The 25,632-nt window shown below is 35.9% G+C and overlaps 1 protein-coding gene across 1 annotated transcript; it reads left to right on the plus strand.

The window, feature by feature from the left end:
- The first annotated feature begins 7,444 nt into the window (after positions 1-7,444).
- On the plus strand, positions 7,445-9,735 carry LOC131157888 (uncharacterized). The gene is made up of 5 exons (XM_058112324.1): positions 7,445-7,898; positions 8,009-8,058; positions 8,200-8,281; positions 9,072-9,127; positions 9,232-9,735. Exons 1-5 carry the CDS (start codon positions 7,838-7,840, stop codon positions 9,439-9,441), a joined length of 459 nt encoding a protein of 152 aa, XP_057968307.1. The 5' UTR covers positions 7,445-7,837; the 3' UTR covers positions 9,442-9,735.
- Positions 9,736-25,632: the final 15,897 nt, after the last annotated feature.

A 25,632-nucleotide genomic window follows, 5' to 3' on the forward strand; every position in this document is an offset into this window, starting at 1 on the left:
GAGATTCAAAATTTACACATCAGCATAAAAATTATTAGATTAAAATATTATAATAATTTTCTTAAATTATTGTGATTTATTATAAATATATGTATTTTTGGAACACGAGGGATTGATGTAAGATAATCATGTCTCCGTTTCTATGAATTACAAATGTCATCGCCACGTCACACTTCCCAACACAGTTGTCAACAGGATGTTTTCTTGCTCACCAAACTATAGACATCCCGCGTGAAGTGGAGTTGGCGACGTGGCTCGAGCCTGCCACGTCACTCGTTCGCTTCACGGTAGTGCCCGGGTCCACGTAGCCTTGGCCGAACATTGACAAAAGCGTCTATGTCAGCTAACGGCGACGTGTAGGCATGACGACGAGCAATACCGGTGAGTCCCGGCATCGTCCGTCACGGTCACATTAACTCCTCCTGTTTCCCGCGGGACGTGGACGGGGGCCCACGTTGCCTCACTTGATGACGTGGCTCGCCAACTCGTTCTCTACATTTAAAGCACCTCAACTGCTCTTGCACTTTTCCAATCCATGGTCATTACAAATTTCTATTTGGGCTGCGTTTGGTTGAAGCATATTTTAGGATTGATTATTCTCTGTAACACACTGTTTGGGAGGAGAGAAGAGAGCCCTAAACAACAACAACAAAATCAAGCCTTAGTCTCACTAAGTGGGGTCGATTATATGAATCATTTTTCGTCAATTTATGCGATCATGGATCATTTCTTTTGATAGATTCAAAGACATTAAATCCTTACTCACTATCTCCTTCCAAGTTATTTTAGGTCTACCCCCTATCCCTTCTACTGCCCCTCACAGTAACTAAGTCACTCTTCCTCACAGGTGCACTATAAGGTCTACGTTGCAGGTGTCCATACTATCTGAGTCATCCTTCCCTTATCTTATCTTCTATAGGAGCTACACCTAACTTACCACGAATATGTTCATCTCTTAATTTATCTTTTAATGTTATACCACTCATCCATCTAAGCATCCTTATCTCGGCAACTTTTACTTTTTGGATATTATGTTTCTTCGTCGCCCAACATTCTGATCCATATAACATAACTGGTCTTATAGCTGTCCTATAAAACTTCCCTTTCAATTTTAAGGGTATTCTATGATCACATAGAACACTTGAAGAACTTCTCCATTTTACCCAATCTGCTTTAACTCTATGCATTACATCATCTTTAATTTCTCCTTCAACTTACATAATAGATCCAAGGTATCGAAATCTACAAGTGCTATTTATTTCTTCATCATCAAGTTTAACTTTGTCTCCAATATTCCTCCTATCATTACTAAAATTACATTTCATATATTCTGTTTTATTTCTACTAATCTTAAAACCTCTAGATTCCAAAGCTTCTCTCCATAATTCTAACTCAACTTCTACTTCATCCCTAGTTTCGTCAATTAATACAATATCATCTGCAAGAGAGCCCTAGAAAAGGATAAAAAAAATTAATACATTTATCTGACTTTGGGGAGTTGAAACTGGAATGTTAAAGTTAAATTTATGTGAATTTAAATAATCAAGAAAAAATCACGAGACTTTGAATAATTTTGCATTTTTAAGTAATAATTTTAAGTTAAAATCACAAGACTTTGTAATATAAGGAGAAATTAATTTTTTATATATATTTTACAATTTTCGAACGATAATTTTTTAACTTTGAATCAAGAATAAATTACCTTTTAAAAGAATAAAACCTTTAGGGTTGGTTTAGCCCATAGAAAACTAGTAATAGTTGAAACAACAAAAAGAAATCAATGCCCCCCACAAGCATGGTGCAGTGGAAAGTAACAAACACTCAAGTAGGAGTATTAGGGGTTCAATTCTCGGTTAACGCACTCAGTGTAGACTCTCAGTTGATTCGTGTCTGCCATGTCCTGAGGCAAGTGTCCTGAGCTAGGTCCTAGGAAACGAGTTGGTTGAACGTCTAATCTAGTTGTGATTAAATTGTGACCGCATCCGATTTACCTGGGTGACGAACTAGGGGAGAAGGCCGCCGCCCCGTGGGTTTGGTGCCACACCAGAAAGTCCGAAGGACTTGTCGATAGCAGGAGTTTCCATGTCATCCAAAACAAAAAAACCAAAAAGAAATCAATGAATTTTGGGATTTAAAAAAAAAAAAGGCTTACACCCCATCAAACCATCAAGAACTATATATATATAGAACAAGTATTATAATTATACTTGTTTACTACATGATCGAAGGTTTGAGTTCGCTGCCCTTAAGATCAAACTCAAGAATTTATCGGGATGTTGGTGGTGGAATCTGCTAAACATCCTTGAGTTTGGTGCCGCACCATGAGGTCCAATGTGGCCTGGTCGTGGTTTGGAGTTCTCGAGTCATCAAAGAAATATATATATATATATATATATATATATATATATATATACTAATATATATATTAGTCATGCTAAGAGCTCACTTGATCATTCTATTTGTAATTTAATAGTACTACAAATAGTTTGGTTAATGTGGCACAATCTTAAAACCTAGCTCGGGCAATAATTAAGTCGTCTGAATTACAAATCTGGAGACCAAATTTTCAAGATTTATAGTGAAAATTTCTCAAATAATATTTGCACCTTCAAGGGTTAATTTCCTTACAACATGACTTCTTATTATAATTCAATATCATTATCTACACACCACATAACCACAAAATGTAAATAAAATACTGATATACGTAAGCTGATAATGACATAAACCTATGTGACAAGTGATCAGTGAGTGCAGTAGTGTCTAATCACCTGCCATGCGGGATAGTGTCATCACCAGCCTACGTTACATGACACTGTTCCATAATAGAATGACATATTATTATTATTTAAAGATTTTTACTTTTATCTTTCTACCGAAAAACATTAAAATTTCTACATAAAAATGAGGCTTAATCTCATCTTATGTCAAATAAAGATGGTGTGACTTGTAATTCTCACATATTACATCAGCACAGCTATATAGTCATGCCATTGCTTTATTCCATGACTTTGCCTCTGCCATCTTGCCCTTAATAATTGACAGGAAAAAGTTGACTTATGTCATTGACATGAAAGGTTGGATTTCAAAAAAAAAAATCATTCATTGTATGAGAAGCAAAAAGACATAACCCAAAAAGAAGAAAAAAAAAACTATATGATTAGTATTGGATAAGCCATTAATTTAATTATTCATTTGGGTTTTAAAATTGACTAATTATGACTATGAATTTACGTTTTCCATTCAATAATGCTTATTAAATTTTAATTTTTACCGTGCAAGTCTGCTTGTGGCTAACTTAATTTGATTAATTAACAAATTAAAAGGTAAATTTGTTCTCCTATGTTTCCTTGAAAGTTGATTATATAGTTTCTTTCATTTTCACTTGAAACAAGTTATGAAACTTTTCGAAATATTTGATATTTTGATAGAAACGAAGTACTGTAAATTCGTTGGCAATATGTCTGCCAGTTCAAATTCAGTTCGGCCCAACAATTCGCCGATCCATCGTGAGATAATATAATCCATTTGTCCTCAGAAATGCTTGATATCAAATAAAGAGTTTTATTAAAGGAAAAATGATATCAAATATGTTTTATCATAATTTATTAACTTGATTTATTGGTCTAGACTTGTATACTTAGTTTTAGTTCAACCATAACTTATAAAGAACCTTCTGTTGTGTTGGGCACCCCACTTGTGTCAAACACCAATAATGCTATTAAAAATATAAAGAACTAAAGCAAATGTAGAAACTAATAATGAAAGACCGTAAAAAGAACAAGATAAGAATTTAACGAGATTCGATACAAAATTACCTATGTCCTCGGGCATCGACGATCAATCCACTATTTTTTGACAAAATACAACTTTGAGATGTGTTTTACAAATAGAGAGTTAAACTCTTCATATAGTTTCAACCTCAAGTTCAAAAAACACTTCTCACCAATGTGTGACAAATAATACAAAAAATTTAAAACAACTTTTTATACCAATGTGAAACTATTAAAACCTTGACTGATGTTAGGTATGTTCCAAGTCTAAAGAAAAATCTGATTTCATTGGGTGTCTTGGAATCTAAAGGGTTCACTATCACTTTGAAAGATGGAACCTTAAAGATTAAATCAGGTGCACTAGTGGTGTTGAAAGGAATAAGGAAAAATAACTTGTACTATTTACAAGGTAGTACAGTTATTGGCTCAACAATTGTTGTTTCTAAGAAAGATGCAGGTTCAGATACAATCAAGTTATGACATATGCGATTAGCACATGCAGGAGAAAAATCTTTGCAATAATTAACTAAGCGAGGTTTGTTAAAGGGTGCAAAGGTGTGCAAACTTGAATTTTGTGAGCATTGCATTCTGGGAAAACAAACTAGAGTGAAATTTGACACTGCAATCCACCAGACTAAAGGTATTTTAGACTACATCCATACAAATGTGTGGGGACCCACAAAACGGTTGCATTGAGTGGTATGCATTATTTTGTCACTTTTGTTTTCTAAAGGAGTTTAGAGTCTGATGTGTGAAGGAGATTGTCGAGAATTCCACTTGTGAGTTTGTACCACATTGAAAAAGTGAGTGTTTGATAGGTGCTTATATATATGGTGTAGCCCAAGACCCAATGGACTTAAGCTTTTGGGTCAAGTTGGTGCTTACCCATGTGTATCAAGCACACCTTTGGACTCCTCCGGTTCTAATAATTGGTATCAGAGTTAGGTTAAATAGTGTCGATACGTAGGTGTTCCTCTATTAGGATCCTTGATTCCAAATTTGATGCCTAAAAAAGACATTGTCTAAGCGAGTGTTCAGAGACTATTGCAACTCAGTCGCTCCTTGGAGGTCGACCTGGTCAAAGTGGAATTTCATAAGATAAAATAGAGTAGACACAGTTGGTACGTACTATTTATCCTAGGCCTTTTCCTTTATTGGTTGTTATTGAATATATAAAAGATTATAGAAACTAGTGCAGCAGTAGAAGAAACTTTGTCCACACAAACTCCAACTCCTTCGGCTTTGACATCAAAGACAATAGCTAATGCTCGGTTTTAGGTGGAGAAATTTGATGGTACCAATAATTTTGGTATTTGACAATGTGAGGTAATAGACATCATGTATCAGTAAGAATTAGATATTACTTTGGATGATAAACTAGTGGATATGTGTGACAAAGATTAAGAAAAGATCAATTGTCAGGCATATGGTACGATTCGTCTGTGTCTCGCTAAAAATCAGAAATATTGTGTTATGAGAGATACATTTGCAAAGAAATTGTAAAAGACATTGGAAGATACATTTATGATCAAGAGTTTGAAAAATTAGCTCTATTTGAAAAAGAAATTGTTTCACTTCCAATATCAACCAGGTATTTCGATTAATGACCATATAAATGCTTTCAATAAAATTTTGGCCAATTTGTTAAATTTGGATAAAAAGGTTAAAGATGAGGATAAAGCCATATTGTTGCTGAACTCTCTCCCTGACTGACCACCACTTTATTGTATAGGAAAGATAAAGTTACTTTTGATGTTGTTTGTACTGCATTAATTAGTACTGAATGCAGAAAGATTAGGAGATCCATAAGGAAACAGTAGAAGCACTAACAACAAGGGAACGTTCTCAGAGTCGTAAGCCTAGAAGGAAGAGTAAATCTTATGAGAGGAGTAAATCTCATCGAAGACCTGATAAAGATGAATGCGCCTTTTGTCGTGAGAGAGGGCATTGGAAGAAACACTACCCTAAATTACAGTAGAAGAATAAGGGCAAAACACATTTTAATGTCAATATTGCCAATGATGATGGAAGTGAGTCAAATTTTTCTCTTGTTAGAACATCTTCGTCACATTATTTTGGTGAGTGGATTTTGGATTCTGGTTGTTCCTATCACATGTGTCCCAATAGGAAATAGTTTTCTAATTTTGAAGAATTAGATGGTGGGATTATTTTTATGGGAAATGATAATACCTGTAAAACAATTGGAATAAGATCAATACAATTAAAATGTCAAGATGGATCCAAATAACATCAAGACGTGGGAGGTAGGATTGGTTTGGAGGCGCCATTTGGAATACAATCCGAGACATGTAAGACGACCCACTTGAGCAAACTGTTGGAGAATTTGTGCCGTAAGGGAGATGACTTTCGTTCAAGGGGGAGCAATTGGAACTTACATGTGGTGGAGCTTCCGTTCAAAGGGGAGCAGTTGGAACTCACAAGTGAAGGGAAGATTGTTGAGAATTCTACTTGTGAAGTTTGTCTCACATTAGAAAAAGTGAATGTTTGATGGGTGCTTATATATATGGTGTAGCCCAAGACCTAATGGGCTTAAACTTTTGGGTCAAATTGATGCCTACCCATGTGTATCAAGCACACCTTTGGACTCCTCCGGATCTAACGCCTTCTAAAAAGGAAATTATGAAAATGAACTTATTAATATTATTTTAAAAATGTTTGGCTCTAGGTGTAAAAGAAGTTAGTACTAAAAAGAAAAAAGTTAACTTTTAGTGTTACGTAAAAAGCTGTAAGTTGACTAAAAATATTTAAAATGACTAAAATGGATATGTAATTTTAGAAAAAATGTAATTAAAGCTTTGATATTTTTGTATTATTTGAAAAAAAAATAATTAAGGATAAAAATGAAATAAAATAATTATTGGAGAAAATAATAACTTTTAATTTTTAAAATTTCAAATTTATAACTTTTAAAAGTTCCCAAAAAAATTAAAAATTGACTTTTAAAAATTAAAAGAGTAGATTATCAAATACGTTAAATTCAACTTTTTTTCTTTTTCAAAAGGAAAATTAGGGCCAAAAAGGAAGGTTGAACTCACTATTAATATAGTATCATGTTTGGGAGTTCGAAATTTAAACTTAAAATTTTAATTTAAAAAATGTAAATAAAATGCTATATAATTATATTTCATCAAACTTGCTTAAATCCAAATTAAAAACTTAACATTCACATTCTAATATGAATGCATGGTATGGCTGAGGCTCACCCATTGTCCCATCAAACCATTAACACATTTTTCTAATTTGATGGAAGGAAATGGGACAAAGCATAAAGGCCCTGTGGAGGTGTATGCAGCAGGGTCATAAGGCCTTATTGGTAAGAACAAGGCATAGTCACTAGAAAAATCTGAAAACCTGATTCACAGTCCCTTCATAGGGGACACCCTACCCTAAAAGGGTGGGGCATCCATGGAATTGCACAAAAGGAAGTGTACTTTTTTATGCTTCCTGTCATTTCCTTTCCAAAAAATTTTCTATTCTGGCTTCTTGAGCCTTTCCACTTGAGCTTTCCAACTCCAACAAAGAACGGTGAACACCATCCCATGAAAAGACAATGCTGTCACACTAATGGCTTTTCAACAATTCCAATTCCACAGCCCCCAAGCAAGACCCCCACACCCCACTATTAAATGATGGGTCTCCAAAGGATCAGTAGTCATTTATTTTGACAAAATTTTGCTCTGTGACAAACAAACAGCAGAGACAGAAAAGAAAAGAATAGAAAGTGAAAGAAGAAAAGAAAATTCAATTTTAATTTGCTGCTGGACGGCAAATGGGGCTTCTGGGACCATGTATATATATTCAAGCAGCCATTCCCCAATCCCATGCTGTGTACAAAGTAAACCACTCTTCAGTACTCTCCACAAGCTCTTCTGATTTGCTTGTTAAGTTCAGCAAAGAAAGAGAAACCAGAAGAAAATCCATTAATTAATCCCAATTCCCACATTCTATTTGTTCTCATCTTGAGAATCCCAAACCTGTAAATCTTTGGAATCTCTTATTCTCAATCTCTCTCTCTCTCTCTCTCTCTCTCTCTCTCTCTCCAAATGAGGCCTTCTTCACTAGTCTCTCTACTGGTTTTGTCCCTTGTCCTCTCTGGGGCTCAAGGTAAGACATATGTGTACATATCTGTGCCCCGAGCATTAAGGGCATGTCCTATTAATGTTGCATACTTAATTTCTCCGTGGGTTTTGATTTTCTGTGTTACTTTTGTGAAGGGATTCGTTTGGAGAAGGGGCTTGTATCAGCTGGGCATCAGAAAATCCATGTGGGTATCAAATTTTTCACTGTTTAATTTATGCAGTCAATGTGTTTGAAGACATGCAGCTTAAAGTTTCCTGAACTTTGATGAAGTGGGTGTTCATAATTTCTTCCAATTCTAATGGTGGTCAGTGATTGTTGAATGCAGGAGAAGACTACTGCTGTGACCAAAACAATTAATACTGATACTGCTGAAGGGTTCATTCCCTGCAAAGAGGAGCACTGTTCAGGTACCATGAAGGGAAGGGTCTCTAGGGTACCCCAGAAATTGCCCCACTGGCTACCATGGATTCAGGAAGATTACCATGGACCTAGGCATCATGACCCTAAGCACCATTGACAAATCCCTACTTGTGAATCAATATTTGTCCCACAGTAATTTTGACCATTAATGTTCTTTGGACTCTCACATAGGTTTCAAGCTTATCCAAAAAGAAAAAAGAAGACCTAGAGCTAGCTAGGTTTCAGATCAAATTCAACTGCATGACCTAGCTCTTGTAATCTGCAGGACAATTTTATACAAATTAGATAATTTTGTTGGAGTTTTTCTTATTTCTTTATAATATGATGCACCTCTAAATTAAGTTATGCTATTCTTCATTAAAATACAAAGTACAATACATTTGGTACTAACATAGGAATGAAATGAAATCGAGCAGGATAGAATCATATTTGTCAACTGATTTTTTTGTATTTTTTGTTTAAATTTTCATTTTATTTTATAAAAATCAAACTCAATATGAAAATCTTATCTTAATTGAAACAACTGAGACTTAAGCTCGAGAAAGCCCTAAGTTTGCTAAGAGTAACCATTGAGAGTTCAAATAGCATGATTTATATTTGTTGGAAGCACTTTGTTTTTGAATGTTCAGTGGAGCCAAACAAATTCATATGCATTAATGCCTATTCAGTGATCTCCCCATCCCCCACCCCCACGTACCTAAAAAAAAGTGTAGAGAAGCTAATGAACTAACTATTATTGCCTTAGGTATCATTTATATCATATGTTTATTGATGCAGGAAAGAATAGAAAACTCGAGGCCAAGACTCCCTCTACCACAATCAACACTTCCAAGGTTGGTACTTAATTTATTTACATATAACCAAGTAAATGAAATGTAATCAAACTTATCGCTTAATTTTTTCAAATGGGACGTAATACATATGCTTCTGTGTACAGAATGCGAAGAATGGAGACACTAAAGTTGACCATCGTCTATCTAAAGGCAAATCAAGTAATGAACATGGTGGGAAAGAAGAGAGTTTTTCTGTTAAGTCGTCGCCGGTTTCGGAGCACCGGGAGGCCACCCCCGGGCACTATCCGGACATCATAGACATAGCTGGAATGGACTATACTCCTGCAAGGAAAAAACCTCCAATACACAATTAGGGTGGAACTTTGGAAGCAACTCATTAAACAAGAGTTTAAACAATTAAGAAGGCTTTTAATACTTAGGTGGATAGATGAGAATGGAAGTTGGACAGCATTACAGAAATGCTGCAGTTTTTTAGGGTTAGGAATGATTTTGTACATAGTATATATGTTAGTGTTATATTATTATATTAATTGTCTCATCATTATTATACTATTAGCTCAATGATTGAGTCATAAACACTAGGCTGCTTACTAGCCTTTTCATGTAATCTCTTCATTAATTTTACACGGTAAGTATCAACTTGAATATCTTCTCATTGCTTATAAAATGTTTTTTGTTTTTCACTTTTTGGCTTTCTTGATTTTCATTTAAGAGGGAGAGAGACAAATGGCCAAACAAGACCTAAAGCTGACTTCTGCTAAACATTATAAAATGGAATATGGTTTTTTAATGCCTAAGTTAAGGATTAATGTAAAAGATATATGCCTATGTAAGATTGAGTCATACTCTATGATTACTAGACAAGTAACTAAGATCACATGTTAATTGTGCATTTAATCATTGGCAGGCTAATTAGGATTTAGATTGGAATGAATAGTTTATAGTAGGTGCATTTTAATATTTTGAAATTTATGATGATTGGAGAATGTATTTTGGGAGGGGAATGCATCTTCAAATTATAGAGAATGCAAAGAAAATGTATTTTGGGAGGGGAATGCATCTTCAAATAATAGAGAATGCAAAGAAAAATGTTTGGCTTTGAAGCCTGAATAACTTTAGGTGATATTTGTCCCCATTGAGATGAATTTATTGTACAAAAAAATGATAAAAAATCACCTTCAAGGTACAACAAAAACACCAGAAAAAGAAATTAGCAACTTGCGCAAAAGGGAATTTTTTACTTTTTTATAGCTAATCCTACCATTAAGACATCTTAATTATTTGTAGACATGAAAAACTGTAAAGACATCCTTGCAAATAGGCATCACTGTTTAAAAAAGTACATCTCTTCAAAAGAATGATCGGTGTATCCTGTAGAAGATTCTATTGCAGTAGTTCAAGGGCTAAGGGATCTAAATGACCCCTAAACAGAGGTTTTATTTGAATTAATTCAATAATAAACAAAATAGTTTGACAGTAAAATGTTTAGTGGCCGCTTTGATAATTTTTTGAAAATTTATTTAACATGTCTGATTTGGCATATGAGAAATTATAAGGTCTTTTTTCTAGTTTTATCCCTTATAAAAAATAAAAGTCATAAAAAAAAAACCCGACATCCAAGTTTTTAAAACAAAAATAATAAATTTTCTTTCTTTATAACCATAAATCGTATTTTCTACTTATTATTATTAACTAATTATATGACCAGAAAATATTATTTGTGTAACTTTGATTTATGTAATTTTATGTTCAAATTAAAAATAACACATATGTTCAAATATTAAACACTAAATAAAAAGAATTTAGTATTTAGATTCAGTAAGGACACAAGTTGCATTTGGAATTGATAACCAACATTGTATTTATAGTGTACCATCACATATTAAACAATCAAGCTACAACTAGGGCACTAGCCTCTGTGTTCTACAACTAGAGAATTTTCAATCTACAACTTATTGGATCATTTTAAACAAAATAAGTATAGCATATTTTACACAAATATAATTAATTCTTTATAAATCTACTAAAATTTTCAATATAGCTTAGCTGACAATCTATAACAAGAGAAAAATAAAAGGAAGATTCATTGGTGCTCTTGGGGTAAAATTTGTAAACCTACTTTGGAAGGGGGTCTGGGCCTGAGAGATTTTAAGGAAGTTCAGAAATCTCTTCTCATGAAATTTGCTTTCAGATTGCTCACTTCTAACAATCCGTGGGCAGATTTTTTCAGAGCTAAATATTGCAGAAATGATCATTTATTAATAAGGAAGGAGAGACCAAATGACTCTCGGTTTTGGAAATCAATTATGACCACCATTCCAGAAGTTATGGATAATGTTAAAATTTTGGTGAGAGGTGGGAACTCTTCTTTTTTGTTCGACAGGTGGCTGTCATCAGGCCCGTTATCTGTGAGCACTGAGGATATTTTGAACAAGAAACTGTGTATTAAGGATTGCTCGCTAAATAATAATTGGAACTCTGATTTAGTACGGGAGTTGGTTGGTGCTGATAAAACAAAGGAAATTTTGCACCAGGTGCTGGCGGGTAAAAGTGGGTAGGATATTTTTGTCTAGAAGCCTGCCCCGGACGGTAATTTTTCTACAAAAATAGCTTGGGAGGCAGTGAGAAGCAGAGGTAATAATTTTTTGTGGAATGACTGGTTTTGACATTTTTTATTACCCAGAAGAGTCTCAATGTGTTCATAGAGAGTTTGGTTTAGATGCTTAGTTGTAGACGATAGAATTCAGGCCAAAGGAATATCGATGGCTTTGGCTTGTGATTGCTGCATTCAGAAAAGTCAGGAAAACATTGATCATATCCTTTCTTTAGGTGAGGTGGCTTTAGAGGTTTGGCGTTGGGGATTCCTTTCCAACGATCTCTTCCCTGGAAAAACAAAATGGCAAATTTCCACTATACTCAAAAATTGTCTATTAAAGGTATTTTAATCGGGCTGATTCCATGTTTGATTACGCGATACCTCTGGAATCGAAGATGTAAAGCGAGAATGGAAGGAGTTTATCAAAATGCAGATCAGATGTCGAGAAGTGTTCGATTCTGGGTTAGTTTTTTTGCTGAGAGCACCAATTCTTTTCAAAAATTTAAGAAGTCAAACATTAGGATTTTGAATGAGTTTCAAATTAAGCATCAGGGAGTTTGCGACAAGTCTAGAAAAATTATTTCGTGGGTTAAACCTCCAGTAGGGTGGATAAAACTTAATTGTGATGGGAGTTGTAGGGGCAATCCGGGTACGTCAGGAGGTGGAGGAATTATTTGGGATTGCCATGACATGGTAAAAGCGGCTTTTTCAAGTTATTTTGGCAATGGTACGAATAATAGTGTGGAATTAAAAGCTATCAGGGAAGGAATTCATTTGTGCAAACGTTTGTATTATGTGAATGTGATTATTGAAAGTGACTCATGAATTGTAGTTAATTGGCTTCGGAAAGGTAGATGTACTTTGTGGTATCTTTGGGAATTTTGGGAGGAGTTCGTGGCAGAGTTAGAAGGAGTGAATGTCATTGTGATGCATCAATATAGGGAAGGCAATAGTGCGGCTGATTTTCTTGCTAAAGAAGGAGAAATGGGAAATAATATAATGTACGAAGAACAACACATTCTATCACGTTATCTGAAAGGTATCCTTCAGATGGATTGGTGGGGTCGCATTGCTGTTCGTCGTTAGTTCAACTCTAGAGTTTCGTTTGCTGTATTTCGTTTTTGATGTTGGTTGTTTTTATGTTTTTATCTCCTTTGTTAGTTATGTTTAGGTTTGGTTGTCATAGTTTGGTTGGTTTGTTTTAACTTATAACCACGGTATTCCTCCGCCAAAAGTGAGGATATATTAATAAATAAATGGAGGTGCATTATTCAAATTGTTGACGTTAAGGCTCTCTTTGTCTCGACCAGAAAATGAAACAACTGTGCCCTAGCTTTCCCTCGCTAGTCCTTCCGAGCCTCCATCTCCAGATGTCGCCTCGTCAAAGGCGAATCTCCGAACGGCTCATCGTCTTTTGGTTTCCTCCGACCTGCTGTCTAACGAGCAAAGCCATTTTGTGGAGACCTTCTTAGACACGAAAGTTTGGCAATAGCCGGGAGCCCTAGCTTTCACTCGCGACCGCTCGCAACCTCCGTCTCCGAATGCCGCCTCGTCCAAGGCGAATCTCCGAACGGCTCGTCGTCTTTTTGTTTCCTCCGTGACCCCCTCGAGCAAAGGGCGAACAAGTGAAGGAAAGGGAAAGGTGAAACCCTAGCTTTGAAGGCAATTCGCTGAAGTGCCGATTGTCGAACCAGGTTCAGGACCCGAACCCTCCAGACTGCTACAACACAGCCCTTCACAGACCCCTCGCTGTCACTCACTCTCACCCATCGTCACAATCTCAGCAAGCATCCTCTGCTACAGCTCCTTCAGAATCCCCTATCCTCTCTGACGTTTCCAGCTCCGGCCGCCGACATCCACTCTTGGCCAGCCACTACCTTGCTGCCAGTGCACCCTTCATCACCGCCACAGCCCCAGCCACAGCAGCCTCCACGCTAGACAACTCTCTGCCGCTTCCCAGCGCCGCCACTGCATTTCCCCCATTGCCGTCATCGCTTTTCCCTGCGAAGCGAACGCCAAGACTCAAGGTTTGTTGTTTTCCTGAGGAGACACACGAGGGGTAACACACAACAACGATTTATGCCAAAAACTGCGAGCCGTCGCCGTCGAGGATTGATCACGGGAACTAAAAGTCGTCGCTGCTCAGGGAGTCTCCAAACAATGCAGGTCAGTCTATTTTCTATTTAGAAAAGTTTGGCTTTAATCTCAATATTTTGCAATACAGTGTCATCCCCCGTCGATGGCCGCATCGTCGGCGGGGAATGTCGTCCAGGCTAGGCCCGAGGCGCAGTCATATGTGCAAATTGTGAGTAAAAAAGTGGAGATGTCTGCTTTTCAAAATTCCCATGAGATTGCCCATTAATATCAATGGGGAATTGGGATTTATTTTCTCAGAAGCAGAGATGGTTAAGGCTGAGGAAGAGTTTCATTTTGCATTAGTAATGAAATTTTTGAGAAATCGGTCATCTATTGATAAAATTCGGCTTTTGATTGTGAAAACGTGGGGTTTGATAGAAATTCCAACGATAAGTGTTATGGATGATTATCACGTGTTAATTCATATGAAAAACGAACGTGACTTTCTGCATGGTTGGGCAAGGGAAGGTAGAATTATGGAAGGCAATTCTTTTCGGATGTTCAAGTGGACGAAGGATTTTGATACCAAAAAAGAATCCCCATTGGCTCTTCAATGGATTTTCTTACCGGGGTTACCAATGCATTTTTACCGAACAGATTTTCTCCAAATAATAGCGACTCGTTTTGGTCGTTATCTTGGAACTGATAATGCAACAATTAATCATACGAGAGCATCGGAGGCACGTATTTGTGTGGAAGTTGACCTAACAATGGAGCCAGTAAAGGGATTCCCTCTTGTTTTATCTTCGAAACAATGTATTTGGCAAGAGGCCAAATATGAAAAGATGAGTTTTTTCTACTCTAAATGTTGCAGGTAAGGACATACCTAGATTGTTTGCAGGGTGGGAGAGAAGCAAAGGGAGGAGGAAAAATATAAAGAAAAAAATATATGGAAACCTAAGACTAATGACGGTATTATAGAAACCAATTCTAACGTGGATAAAGGAGCAAAGAAGGTGGTGCAAGAAGTAGGACCTAGTAATGTGCATATGACAAAGCAGATTAATGATAGGGGCTCTGAAATAGCGGAAACTCCTGTAGTTCAAGAAAATGGGGATCATGCAAGGCAAAACTCTGATATACCGCAGAGAGCATTAGAAAATAATGGGAATGAAAATTCAATAGAGAGGAATGAAGGGGAGTGTGAAGAAGTCAGATGTGATGATGATTCTCGAGTTTCAAACGATGAACCTTTATCTCAAGAGGAAGTGGATCACGTGGATAGTTCTAAACTGACTGAAGGTCAGGACCAAGGTTTACAACAGGAGGAATTGGCTCGGGGTTATTCGTCTGAGAGGGAGGAAGGTGAAATATCAGTTTTAAAGGGCAAAGAAAAAATGTATGAGTCTGCTACAGGGCAGGGATGGATTTTTGTAAAAAATTCAGTGAGGAAATCTCAGAGGGTTCTCATCCGACTGCATAAATTAAATTTATGATGAATACAATTCTTTTATGGAATATTAGGGGGTTGGACAGGTCTAGAGGCAGGTTAAAGATGCTAACTAAAAAGTTTAATGTTGGGTTGTTTGCTATTTCAGAACCGTTCACGGCTGAGGAACGGATGGTAATGCTGGGTAATTTTTTGAATTACCACCATTTTATATCTAATGAAAATCAGGGCGGTAAATTGTGGCTATTTTGGAAGGATATAGATGCCTTTGAGGTGATTTCAATCACGACTCAGAAGATTTCTGGGTGGTTTTTTAAGGATGGACATATGCCAAATGTTCTTATGTTGAAAGAAGAGAGTTATGGCAGCGACTGGAGGAGTGCCAATCATATTTTCCTTGGTTGGTCATGGGTGATTTTAATGTGATTCGAACGGATACTGAAAGAATTGGTGGAAATTCAAGACCACTGTTACCTATGATGGAGTTTAATGACTGCTTACATCATTGTGGTCTCTTTGATTTATCAAATACAGGTTCACGAATGTTATGGTGCAATGGCCATGAAAGGGTGGCTCGTAGTTGGGCTAAGCTTGATTGTGTTCTTATTAATAATGGTTTTTCCAACCTATGGTTCGACTCAATTCAAATATCTGAGTCCGAAATCATCAGATCATAGCCCTATGGTGGTGTATACAAATACGTCTTTCTCTCGGTATGGCCCTACCCTATTTCGGTTCTTAAATATGTGGAGCTCGCATGATATGTTTTTGTCGTACATTAAAGATGTTTGGATCAGGAATGACTCGGCCTCAGGTCTTCTGAAACTTGCTTTTCGCCTTAAGAGAACTAAAGTTGCATTACGTGCATGGAATAAAAATGTCTTTGGGAGAGTGGAAGAAAATTTAAAAGCTCTTGAGGAAAGGATGGAATATCTATAAAATCAACTACAAGCAGATTTTTCTGAGACGTCGAAGCTGATTACTTGACTACTAAGGTGGAGATTCAGGTGTGGGAGAATAGGGAAGCATCTCGCTTAGGACAAATTGCGAAAAAAAAATGGTTGACTGAGGGGGATCAAAACTCTTAATTCTTTCATTCAATTATCAATCAAAAGCGAAATAAGAGTCGTATAGACCGTATGGTTCTGAACAATGGGAGGATATTGGAGGGAGCAGAAGCAATTCATAATGAGACAACTGTTTTTTTCCAGAATTTTCTTTCAGAATCTTCAGTGGTTGAACCATGCAATCTCTCCGAGTTAATTCAAAGGCAAATTTCAGATGTTGATAATAATTTACTCTGCGCTGATTCAATATAAGAAGAAGTTAAAAGAGCGGGGTTCTCTATTCCCAAAGAAAGCAGTCCGGGACCGGATGGATTTGGATCTAAATTTTATAAATCTTGCTAGGACATTGTAAAAAAAGATCTCTTAGATGCGGCAATGGATTTTTTTCAGGGCACTACTCTTTCCAAGTTTTTTTCCTCTTCATTTATTGTTTTAATTTCGAAGGTGGATAATCCTTCTAGCTTTAATAAATTTCGGCCTATTAGTTTATGCTCTGTGGCTTATAAAATTTTTTCCAAGATTCTTGTTTTTAAACTAACCGAGGTTGTTGATAAGTTGGTCTCGCATGAACAAGGCGTTTTTATCCCTGGGCGAAGTATTTTTGAAAATATTACACTGGCTCAAGAAATGGTTCAGTCTTTGCACAAAAAAATAGCTGGCAGCAATGTGATGATAAAACTAGATACGGCTAAGGCTTACGATAGAGTGAATTGAAATTTTCTTCTGGAGGTACTTAAGGCTTTTGGTTTCTCTAAGAGGTTTTGCAAGCTCATAAAAAATTATGTGGAGTCTCCATGGTTTTTTGTTTTAATGAACGGAACCTTTAAGGGGTTTTTTCAATCTACGAGAGGCTTGCGGTAAGGAGATCCACTATCTCCTTATTTATTCATCATAATGGAGGAGGTTTTCACAAGGTTGCTTAGGAAAAACTATGAGACTGATCGGATTGGTAAATTTAATCATCCGATTGGGACCCCATTGGTTTCGCATTTGTTATATGCGGATGATATTCTTATTTTTGCGAATGGTGGGAAGAGGTCTATGAGAAATTTAGTTTACGCTCTGGAAAGGTATGAAAAGTGGTCGGGTCAAAAAATCAATAAGATTAAGTCAGCGTCATTCCTCTCAAAATACATCACTCCCATTAGGAAGTGTGGTTTATTGAGAATCACGGGTTTCATGGAAGGTAAATTCCCTGTTTCATATTTGGGCGTGCCTTTGGTGTCTGGAAAATTGTCTTCTAGGACATTGGAGCCTCTTGTGGAGAAGATTAGAAAGAAAATTGCCGGGTGGAAATCTAAGTTGCTCTCGCAAGGTGTAAGATTGATTTTATTAAGACATGTGTTGTCTAGCATGCCTATTCATTTGATGTCTGTTATTAAGATTTCGCAGGTCACATATTCTCGCATTAACTCTCTTCTTTCAATTTTTTTATGGGGGGAGGTGAAAGATAAAAGGACGATTCATTGGCGCTCTTGGGGGAAAATTTGTAAACCTACCTTGGAAAGGGGGTCTAGGCCTGAGAGATCTTAAGGATGTTCAGAAATCTCTTCTCATGAAATTTGCCTTTAGATTGCTCACTTCTAACAATCTATGGGCAAATTTTTTCAGAGCTAGATATTGCAGAAATGATCATTTATTAATAAGGAAGGAGAGACCAAATGACTCTCGGTTTTGGAAATCAATTATGACCACCATTCCAGAAGTTATGGATAATGTTAAAATTTTGGTGAGAGGTGGGAACTCTTCTTTTTGGTTCGACAGGTGGTTATCATCTAGCCCGTTATCTGTGAGCACTGAGGATATTTTGAATAAGAAACTGTGTATTAAGGATTGCTGGCTAAATAATAATTGGAACTCTGATTTAGTATGGGAATTGGTTGGTGCTGATAAAACAAGGGAAATTTTACAACAGGTGCCGGCGGGTAAAAGTGGGCAGGATATTTTTGTGTGGAAGCTTGCCCCGGACGGTAATTTTTCTACAAAAACGGCTTGGGAGGCAGTGAGGAGCAGAAGTGATAATTTTTTTATGAAATGACTGGTTTTGGCATTCTTTATTACCTAGAAAAATCTCAATGTGTTTATGGAGAGCTTGGTTTAGATGTTTGGCTGTAGATGATAGAATTCAGACCAAAAAAATATCGATGGCTTCGGCTTGTGATTGTTGCGTTCAGAGAAGCCAGTTAAACATTGATCATATTCTTTCTTTAGGAAAGGTGGCTTCAGAGGTTTGGCGTCAGGTTAGTGTGGCATTGGAGATTCCTTTCCAACGATCTCTTCCTTGGAAAAATAAAATGGTAAATTGGTTCCATTATGCAAAAAAAATCATCTATTAAAGGTATTTTAATCGGGCTGATTCCATGTTTGATTACGTGGTGCCTCTGGAATCGAAAATGTAAAGCAAGAATGGAAGGAGTTTATCAAAGTGCAAATCATATGTGGAGAAGTCTTCGATTCTGGGTTAGTTTTATTGCTGAGAGCGCCATTTCTTTTCAAAAATTGAAGAAGTCGGACATTAAGATTTTGAATGAGTTTCAAATTAAGCATCAAGGAGTATGCGATAGGCCTGGAAAAATTATTTCATGGGTTAAACCTCCAATAGGGTGGATAAAACTTAATTGTGATGGGAGTTGTAGGGGCAATCCGGATACTTCGGGAGGTGGAGGAATTATTCTGGATTGTCGTGGCATGGTCAAAGCGGTTTTTTCAAGTTATTTTGATAATAGTACGAATAATAGTGCGAAATTAAAAGCAATCAGGGAAGGAATTTGTTTGTGTAAATGTTTGCATTATGTTAATGTGATTATTGAAAGTGACTCGCGAATTATAGTTGATTGGTTTCGGAAAGATAGATGTACTTTGTGGTACCTTTGGGAATTTTGGGAGGAGTTCGTGACAGAGTTGGAAGGAGTGAATGTCATGGTGATGCATCAATATAGGGAAGGCAATAACGCGGCTGATTTTCTTGTTAAAGAATGAGAAATGGGAAACAATATAATTTACGAAGAACAATACCTTCTATCACATTATCTGAAAGGTATCTTTCGGATGGATAGGTGGGGTCTTGTTTCCGTTCGTCGTTAATTCATCTCTAGAGTTTCGTTTGCTGTATTTTGTTTTGTCTTTGGTTGTTTTTATGTTTTTATCTCTTTTCTTAGTTATGTTTAATTTTGTTTGTCCTAATTTGGTTAGTTGGTTTTAACTTGTAACCACGGTATTCCTCCGCCAAAAGTGAGAGTTAATTAATAAATAAATGGAGGTGCTGCACTCTTTTAGCAAAAAAAAATGGAGGTGCCACTCTCTTTTACTAAAAAAAAAAATAACAAGAGAAAAAAATAAAATTTTATAATAATATATGTACGTAAAAAATAACTTGTTTTCAATTTTTCAAAACTTGTTTTCAATTTTTCAAAAATTATATAAGGTAACATTTGGGATCATGAATTTTGGGACTTGATCTTGGATTTATGTGGATTTAGAAGAAACTCTACATATGATCAATACAAAGTAAAGTTCAAGATCTGAATTCCATTCTTCCATATGCGAACTAAGAATTAGAAATCTAAGAAGATAATATATTTATATCAACAATTTTCTATATAGATTTAGAAAATTAAAAAATAAAGTGGCATTATTGTAATTTTCATAGAAAAATACTATCAAAATTATTTATTATTTTTAATTTATTTCATGTAAATATATTTTTAAAAAGTAGCTAATATTTTTGTAATTTTAAAAAAAATAAAAATAAAAAAATGAAAATTTTCCACAAGTAAACGAGCTCCAAAATTTTATATTTATGTATAGATCTGATAACGAATAGCGCTCATGCAAGCTTAAATCACTCTTAACCCATGAAATAAATTGCACCCTCATACTCTGATTGAGAAAAGTAACTTAAACAGTTTTTTTAGAAGGCATATCGACAGTTAAAATTTGTGATTTTTATATTAAAGGTTTTGATCTGAATTCCGAAATGAAAGAAAAAGAACATAACTAAGAGATGAACTATTTTCTATCATATAGCCAGTCGGGACTCGATATAAACTTCTAATAAAAAAGAAAAGAAAACCATTTGCACAAATCCACATGGGGAAGACTTAAGAGACGTGGGCATACGGTCAATGGGGAAGCGCCTACGTTCAATGAAGTAGATTGGGGTGGGTGCATTATGGAGGCATCTCCCAATTGTGGGTTTATGGGCCACGAGGATTTTGGGCCAGGCCCACCATGTCTCTCTCATTGAATGCAGTGCATGTCTGGTCATTCTTGCGTGTGGGCTCACATGTCCGGGGTAGGTGGCCCAACACACAGCCGGGATCACGGTGGACCATGAGAATGGGCAGGTGCATTTAGGGCACTGTCCCTCCTTGGACATGAGATGTGAAAGGGCCTAGACCTATTTGGGCAGCCTCCCCCAACTGATTGATTTATTGGGCTAAGTGAATTGAATAACCTGGCCCGATGGGCCCATGCAGTGGGCCTCCATGGGCCCATATCATTCCATCAATGAGGTGTGTTAAAAAATGCTTGCAGTTTTCATACCATTGGAGTTTCCCACATTTCATCAGAGATCACAAGTTCTTCTTCTTCTTCTTCAATCTTATAGGCTTGATTAATTTATTGGGATAATGCCTTTTTACCATTTTTCACTTAAATATTAATGTTTAATCTTAAAATTACAAAGTTATAGTGTCTAAGACTCAAATACACTTAGTCCTCACTTCTGACAGAGGAAAATCGCGGTTACAAATATGGCATAAGAAATTTACAAATAAACTAGCAAAACCATCCCAGACAACAAAATCAATACAAACCTAATAAAACACGTACCATTATCGAACTAAAACAAACTAAATAAGACCATATGAATCAAAAGTTAGTTGTTGAATAAAAAAAAAATCAAGATTCAAATATAAAAAGACAATTTTTGTTTTATTAAAAACCAATTCACTAATTAACGATTGCATACAAAATTCAACACTTTGGGCTTAGTTTTGTTAAACATCCTCTAAGTTAGCAAGCATTTTGTATCTCATTTTCAAGGTGCATTTTTTAAAAAACTAAACTACTTGAAAAGAGTAAAGACAATTTTTTTTTATAATACTCAAAGTGGTAAAATAAGTAATACTAATTTTATCCTTATGTTATTTTGAAATGCCACATAAACTTTAAAATCCAAATTTTAACTACTATATATTGAAACTCTTCCTCTCCTAGTACCTATTGGGCTCCTATCTCTTTAAATTTTGGTCAAATCCGACATTCACGATAGTGAATTAGCCTTTAATTTCATTTTCCTTATAAATGGGAGCTCTTATAATTTGATAGTGCATTCTCAAAGATTGATCGAATGTAGTTATATGTGAATGTTTCTAATTTGTTACTATCAATTTAATGGTTGATACATCGGACTATATGAAATGGGTTAGGGCAATAATGAAATAAAAATTCTTATAACAAATATACAAAATTATAGAGGTCTTTTTCATTCCTTATCATGAAAAAATGACAAAATCCTTCATCAATTTTCCTCCTAAGAAGCCAAAAAACTAGCCAATATTATTGAGGAAAAAAACTCACTCTTTCTTTTTAGTCCGCTATAAAAAATTATTCGATAGATCTAAACTACATAACAGTTGATAGCTCATCTTCCGTTCATTCCTCTACTTCACTCTATCTTGGAGATTTTTCTCTATTTCGGTCCTTGGGCTTTTCATTTGAAGGGAGCCTTGTCCCTCCCCAGCCCCTATCTATTTTTATTTTCATTTTTTACTCAATAGAAGTTTTTCGAGTTTTGAGCTATACAATGAAAGATATCCGATTTCCCGTTTCATATATACCTCTTTCCTACCCTTATAAAATTAAAATTAAGATTTTCAAATATCCAAGTCTAAAATTCTAATTATTATTAATACATCTCCTAAGCCAGCCCCAACAACATGCAATTGATATGATCGACACATATCCTCCTTGGTACATGCTGAAAAAAGCTTGAACTCCAACCAAGCATGAAACCAATGAAGTAGCTAGTGGGCCCTAAACTCAATTTTGATTTGAGGCCTCCAAGTAAAGCCCAAAACTTTACAAGCTTGTCTAGCCCAAAATGCAATAGACATGCACAGAGCATATCAAGCCCTTTGGGGACACCTAGTGGGCCTCTTCTGCAAAGCCTAATTACAGTTGGGCCTTCAAAAACCTAAAGCAAGGAAGTTATTTTAGCCATACAAGAAAAGTTTGGTAGAGGAGTGAGGACACTTACATGTGTGTGTGTGTGTGTGTATATATATATAATAGAGCTGGGACTGAAAAAGTGAGGCTCTGTTTGGAATTTGAAAAATGTAAGGAAAAAAAAATGAAGAAATCTATTTTTTAGTGTCTTGGTTATCAATAAAAGTAAAAATAAAAAACAAAAAATAAACCAAATTGATGTATAAAAATTTAATTTTAGTCATCATTAACATTTGATTTTTTAGAATTTTTAATTATATTAAAATAAAATTTTATTTTTAGTATTATTTGATTTAGAGAGAAAATATACTGGAACATAAATTTATTACCTATATCTTTCTTTCCCTTAATCAAAATCTTTGATCCAAATGGAACATAAAAGACATCTTCATAGCTAGGCATGTACAAAAATTACTGAAAAACCGAAAATCGGATCGAAACTAGACTGAAATCACAAGCACTTCAGTTTTTCGATATTTAGTTTCATTTTCGATATTAGAAAATGTAAATTTGCAGTTTTAGTTTCGATTTCCAAATATAATCGAAAAGAAAAATAAAAAAAAAACTAATTTAAATTTAAATTATATATGTTAATATAATTACTTAATAAGTATGTCAATACATGATTGGTCCATTTAATATTTATAAATCAAAATGTCAAATAAATTCTCAACAATCCTTATGAAAAGCAATTATTGGATATTTAGAAAATTTGTTAAAAATCGAAAAAATTGTAACTGAATCGTCGAATGTTCAGTTCTCCAGGGGATATTAAATTTAGTTTAGTTCCTATTTCGGTTTGGGAATACTAAAAATTGTAAGGTTTGGTTCGATTTTCAGTTTGGCCCATAACCGAATCGTAATAAACCGATTACACCCCTATTCATAGCTTTCTTGGTAAACCTATGAGGAGACTTTGTAAAATTTTTGAAAAAAGTGTCAAGGTAAATTGAAAAATGGGAAATAAGTGATTAAATTTAGCTATTAAAATGTCAAACCATATACAATGCAATAAATTATATGAATATTTGACCTAAATAGATAGACACCGAGACTAAATTTTAGGATTTAAAACAAAAGAAAGAACATAACTTCATTCGACATGCACAGATACAACAGATATGCTACATTAGAGGAAGGGAAGAAAATGAAGTTGAAGCTCATACTGTGACGCCCTGATTTTTCACACAATTTTTTTTTTTATCTCCAGTAAATAATAAATATTAATCAAACATCTGTCACAGTTCAAAGTCATATTGGGCCTCCTTCTCTAGCTCTACATGGGGGCACTTTTCTATAAGCTGGTCTCAATCACTATAGCTTTATCTACCAGCTCTGAGAAGGTCTAGGCCTGAAAGCCCACAACTTGCTCGTACAAACTTTGTCTCAGACCCTCCTTAAATTTCCTTGCCTTACTTTCCTCATCCGGCACCATATACGAGGCAAACCAGGACCACTTAATGAATCTAGTAGCATACTGTTATATCATCACATGCCCCTACGTCAAGTGCAAAAACTCTACTACCTTCGCGCTTCTACTGGTAGCCGGGAAGTATCGCTCGAAGAACTTAGGTCTCTGGTCCTCTAACAGTCTCGCTGATCTCCATTAGCGTTTTGCCTCCCCTATCAACTAGAATGCAGCAAAGGACACTTTCTGCTCTTCAGTACAAAGGAGCACTGTCAGCATCTCCTTTATATCTTGGACCCAGTTCTCAGCCATGAATGGGTCGGCCCCTTCATAGAACGACGAGGGTTTCATACGCATGAACTGCTCAATCATGCAGCTCTGCTCCCCTGAGCTCCTGGCCATCTCTGCCATCACCTACTGGGTGACGCTACGTAGCACTGCATCTTTGACGCCCCGATTTTCATGCCATTTTTTTCCAATAAATAAAATATATTAATCAAATATCGGCCACATCAAACACTCTGGTACCACTTCAACACAACCTAACCCGAAATGGGCACTGGGTAAGTGGTAAAACTTATATACACAAAGCTAACAGCGGAAGTCAACATATATAAACCATCCAAAATACAAATAACCAGAGTTTTAATTATCTATATATACATATCTAAACACATTCCCAAAAATCCACAAAATACTATAGGAAAAACATATGTCCCTAGCTCATAGCACTCATCCCTGTCTATCAGAGTACCAGCTCCCTTTATCTCGGAGCTTTATCACCTAGCCTGTCACGATTTCCTGTAATATTAGGCATTTGGGTGAGACACATCTCAGTAAGACAAAATAAATTATTCACAGTGTGTGGTAGTATGAGTTTCGTTGTATCATAATATACTTATTTAAGTGATAATTGTAGCGAGCCTAATTTTCTTTAACATAAAATGTAATATAATGAATAAATGGTCAACCCGAACCTGTGGGTAATGGGGACACCTGTCATCCACAGCGGAAACCTAAGCAGCAGTAAAAATAAATTCTCAAACATCCAACCACAAGACATAATACCAGAGTTTACTATATCATCAAAATACTGTTACTATATACAACCTCCAAAAAGTCAAAATAACACTAGGATCAAATAACAAAAACTCCCGATCCAAGTTCAACGCTTATCCTTCTAGTAGGGAAGCTCCAATCACTTAACGGCAGCCCTGGCCCACCAGTCTCTCTGGATTTCCTGAAAATCATTTAATGTTCAGGGGTGAGACACTTCTTAGTAAGGGAAAATAAACTAAATACAACTGTGGCAACAAGAACATTTAATGCAATTATACATATACAGTACGTTTCATAAATTGGGAAAACATTCATCATATCATACTGAATAATCATACATTTTCATATTTGCTAATAACTCATAACGTACATAAAACATCCATTATAACTGTAATATTGAAAATATACTGAGGATGAATAGCTAGCTGGTATCATGTATTACCCCCCATGACAGGTTGTGCAGCCCGAAGGCGAGACCCGACAATGGCTGGCCGACCACTGCTGAATCAAATATGTCTGTAAGTACGATGGGCCCGCCACACCTTGGTCTGGACTGCCAAGTAGACGTCCACACTCTCCTGAAAACCACATCGACTATCCATCTCCCATCCCCTTGTGGGATGGTTAGCACTAATCTGACGTAGATATCTAATCTAC

Source organism: Malania oleifera, chromosome 6 (assembly GCF_029873635.1).
Source record: "Malania oleifera isolate guangnan ecotype guangnan chromosome 6, ASM2987363v1, whole genome shotgun sequence".
Lineage (NCBI taxonomy): Eukaryota > Viridiplantae > Streptophyta > Magnoliopsida > Santalales > Ximeniaceae > Malania > Malania oleifera.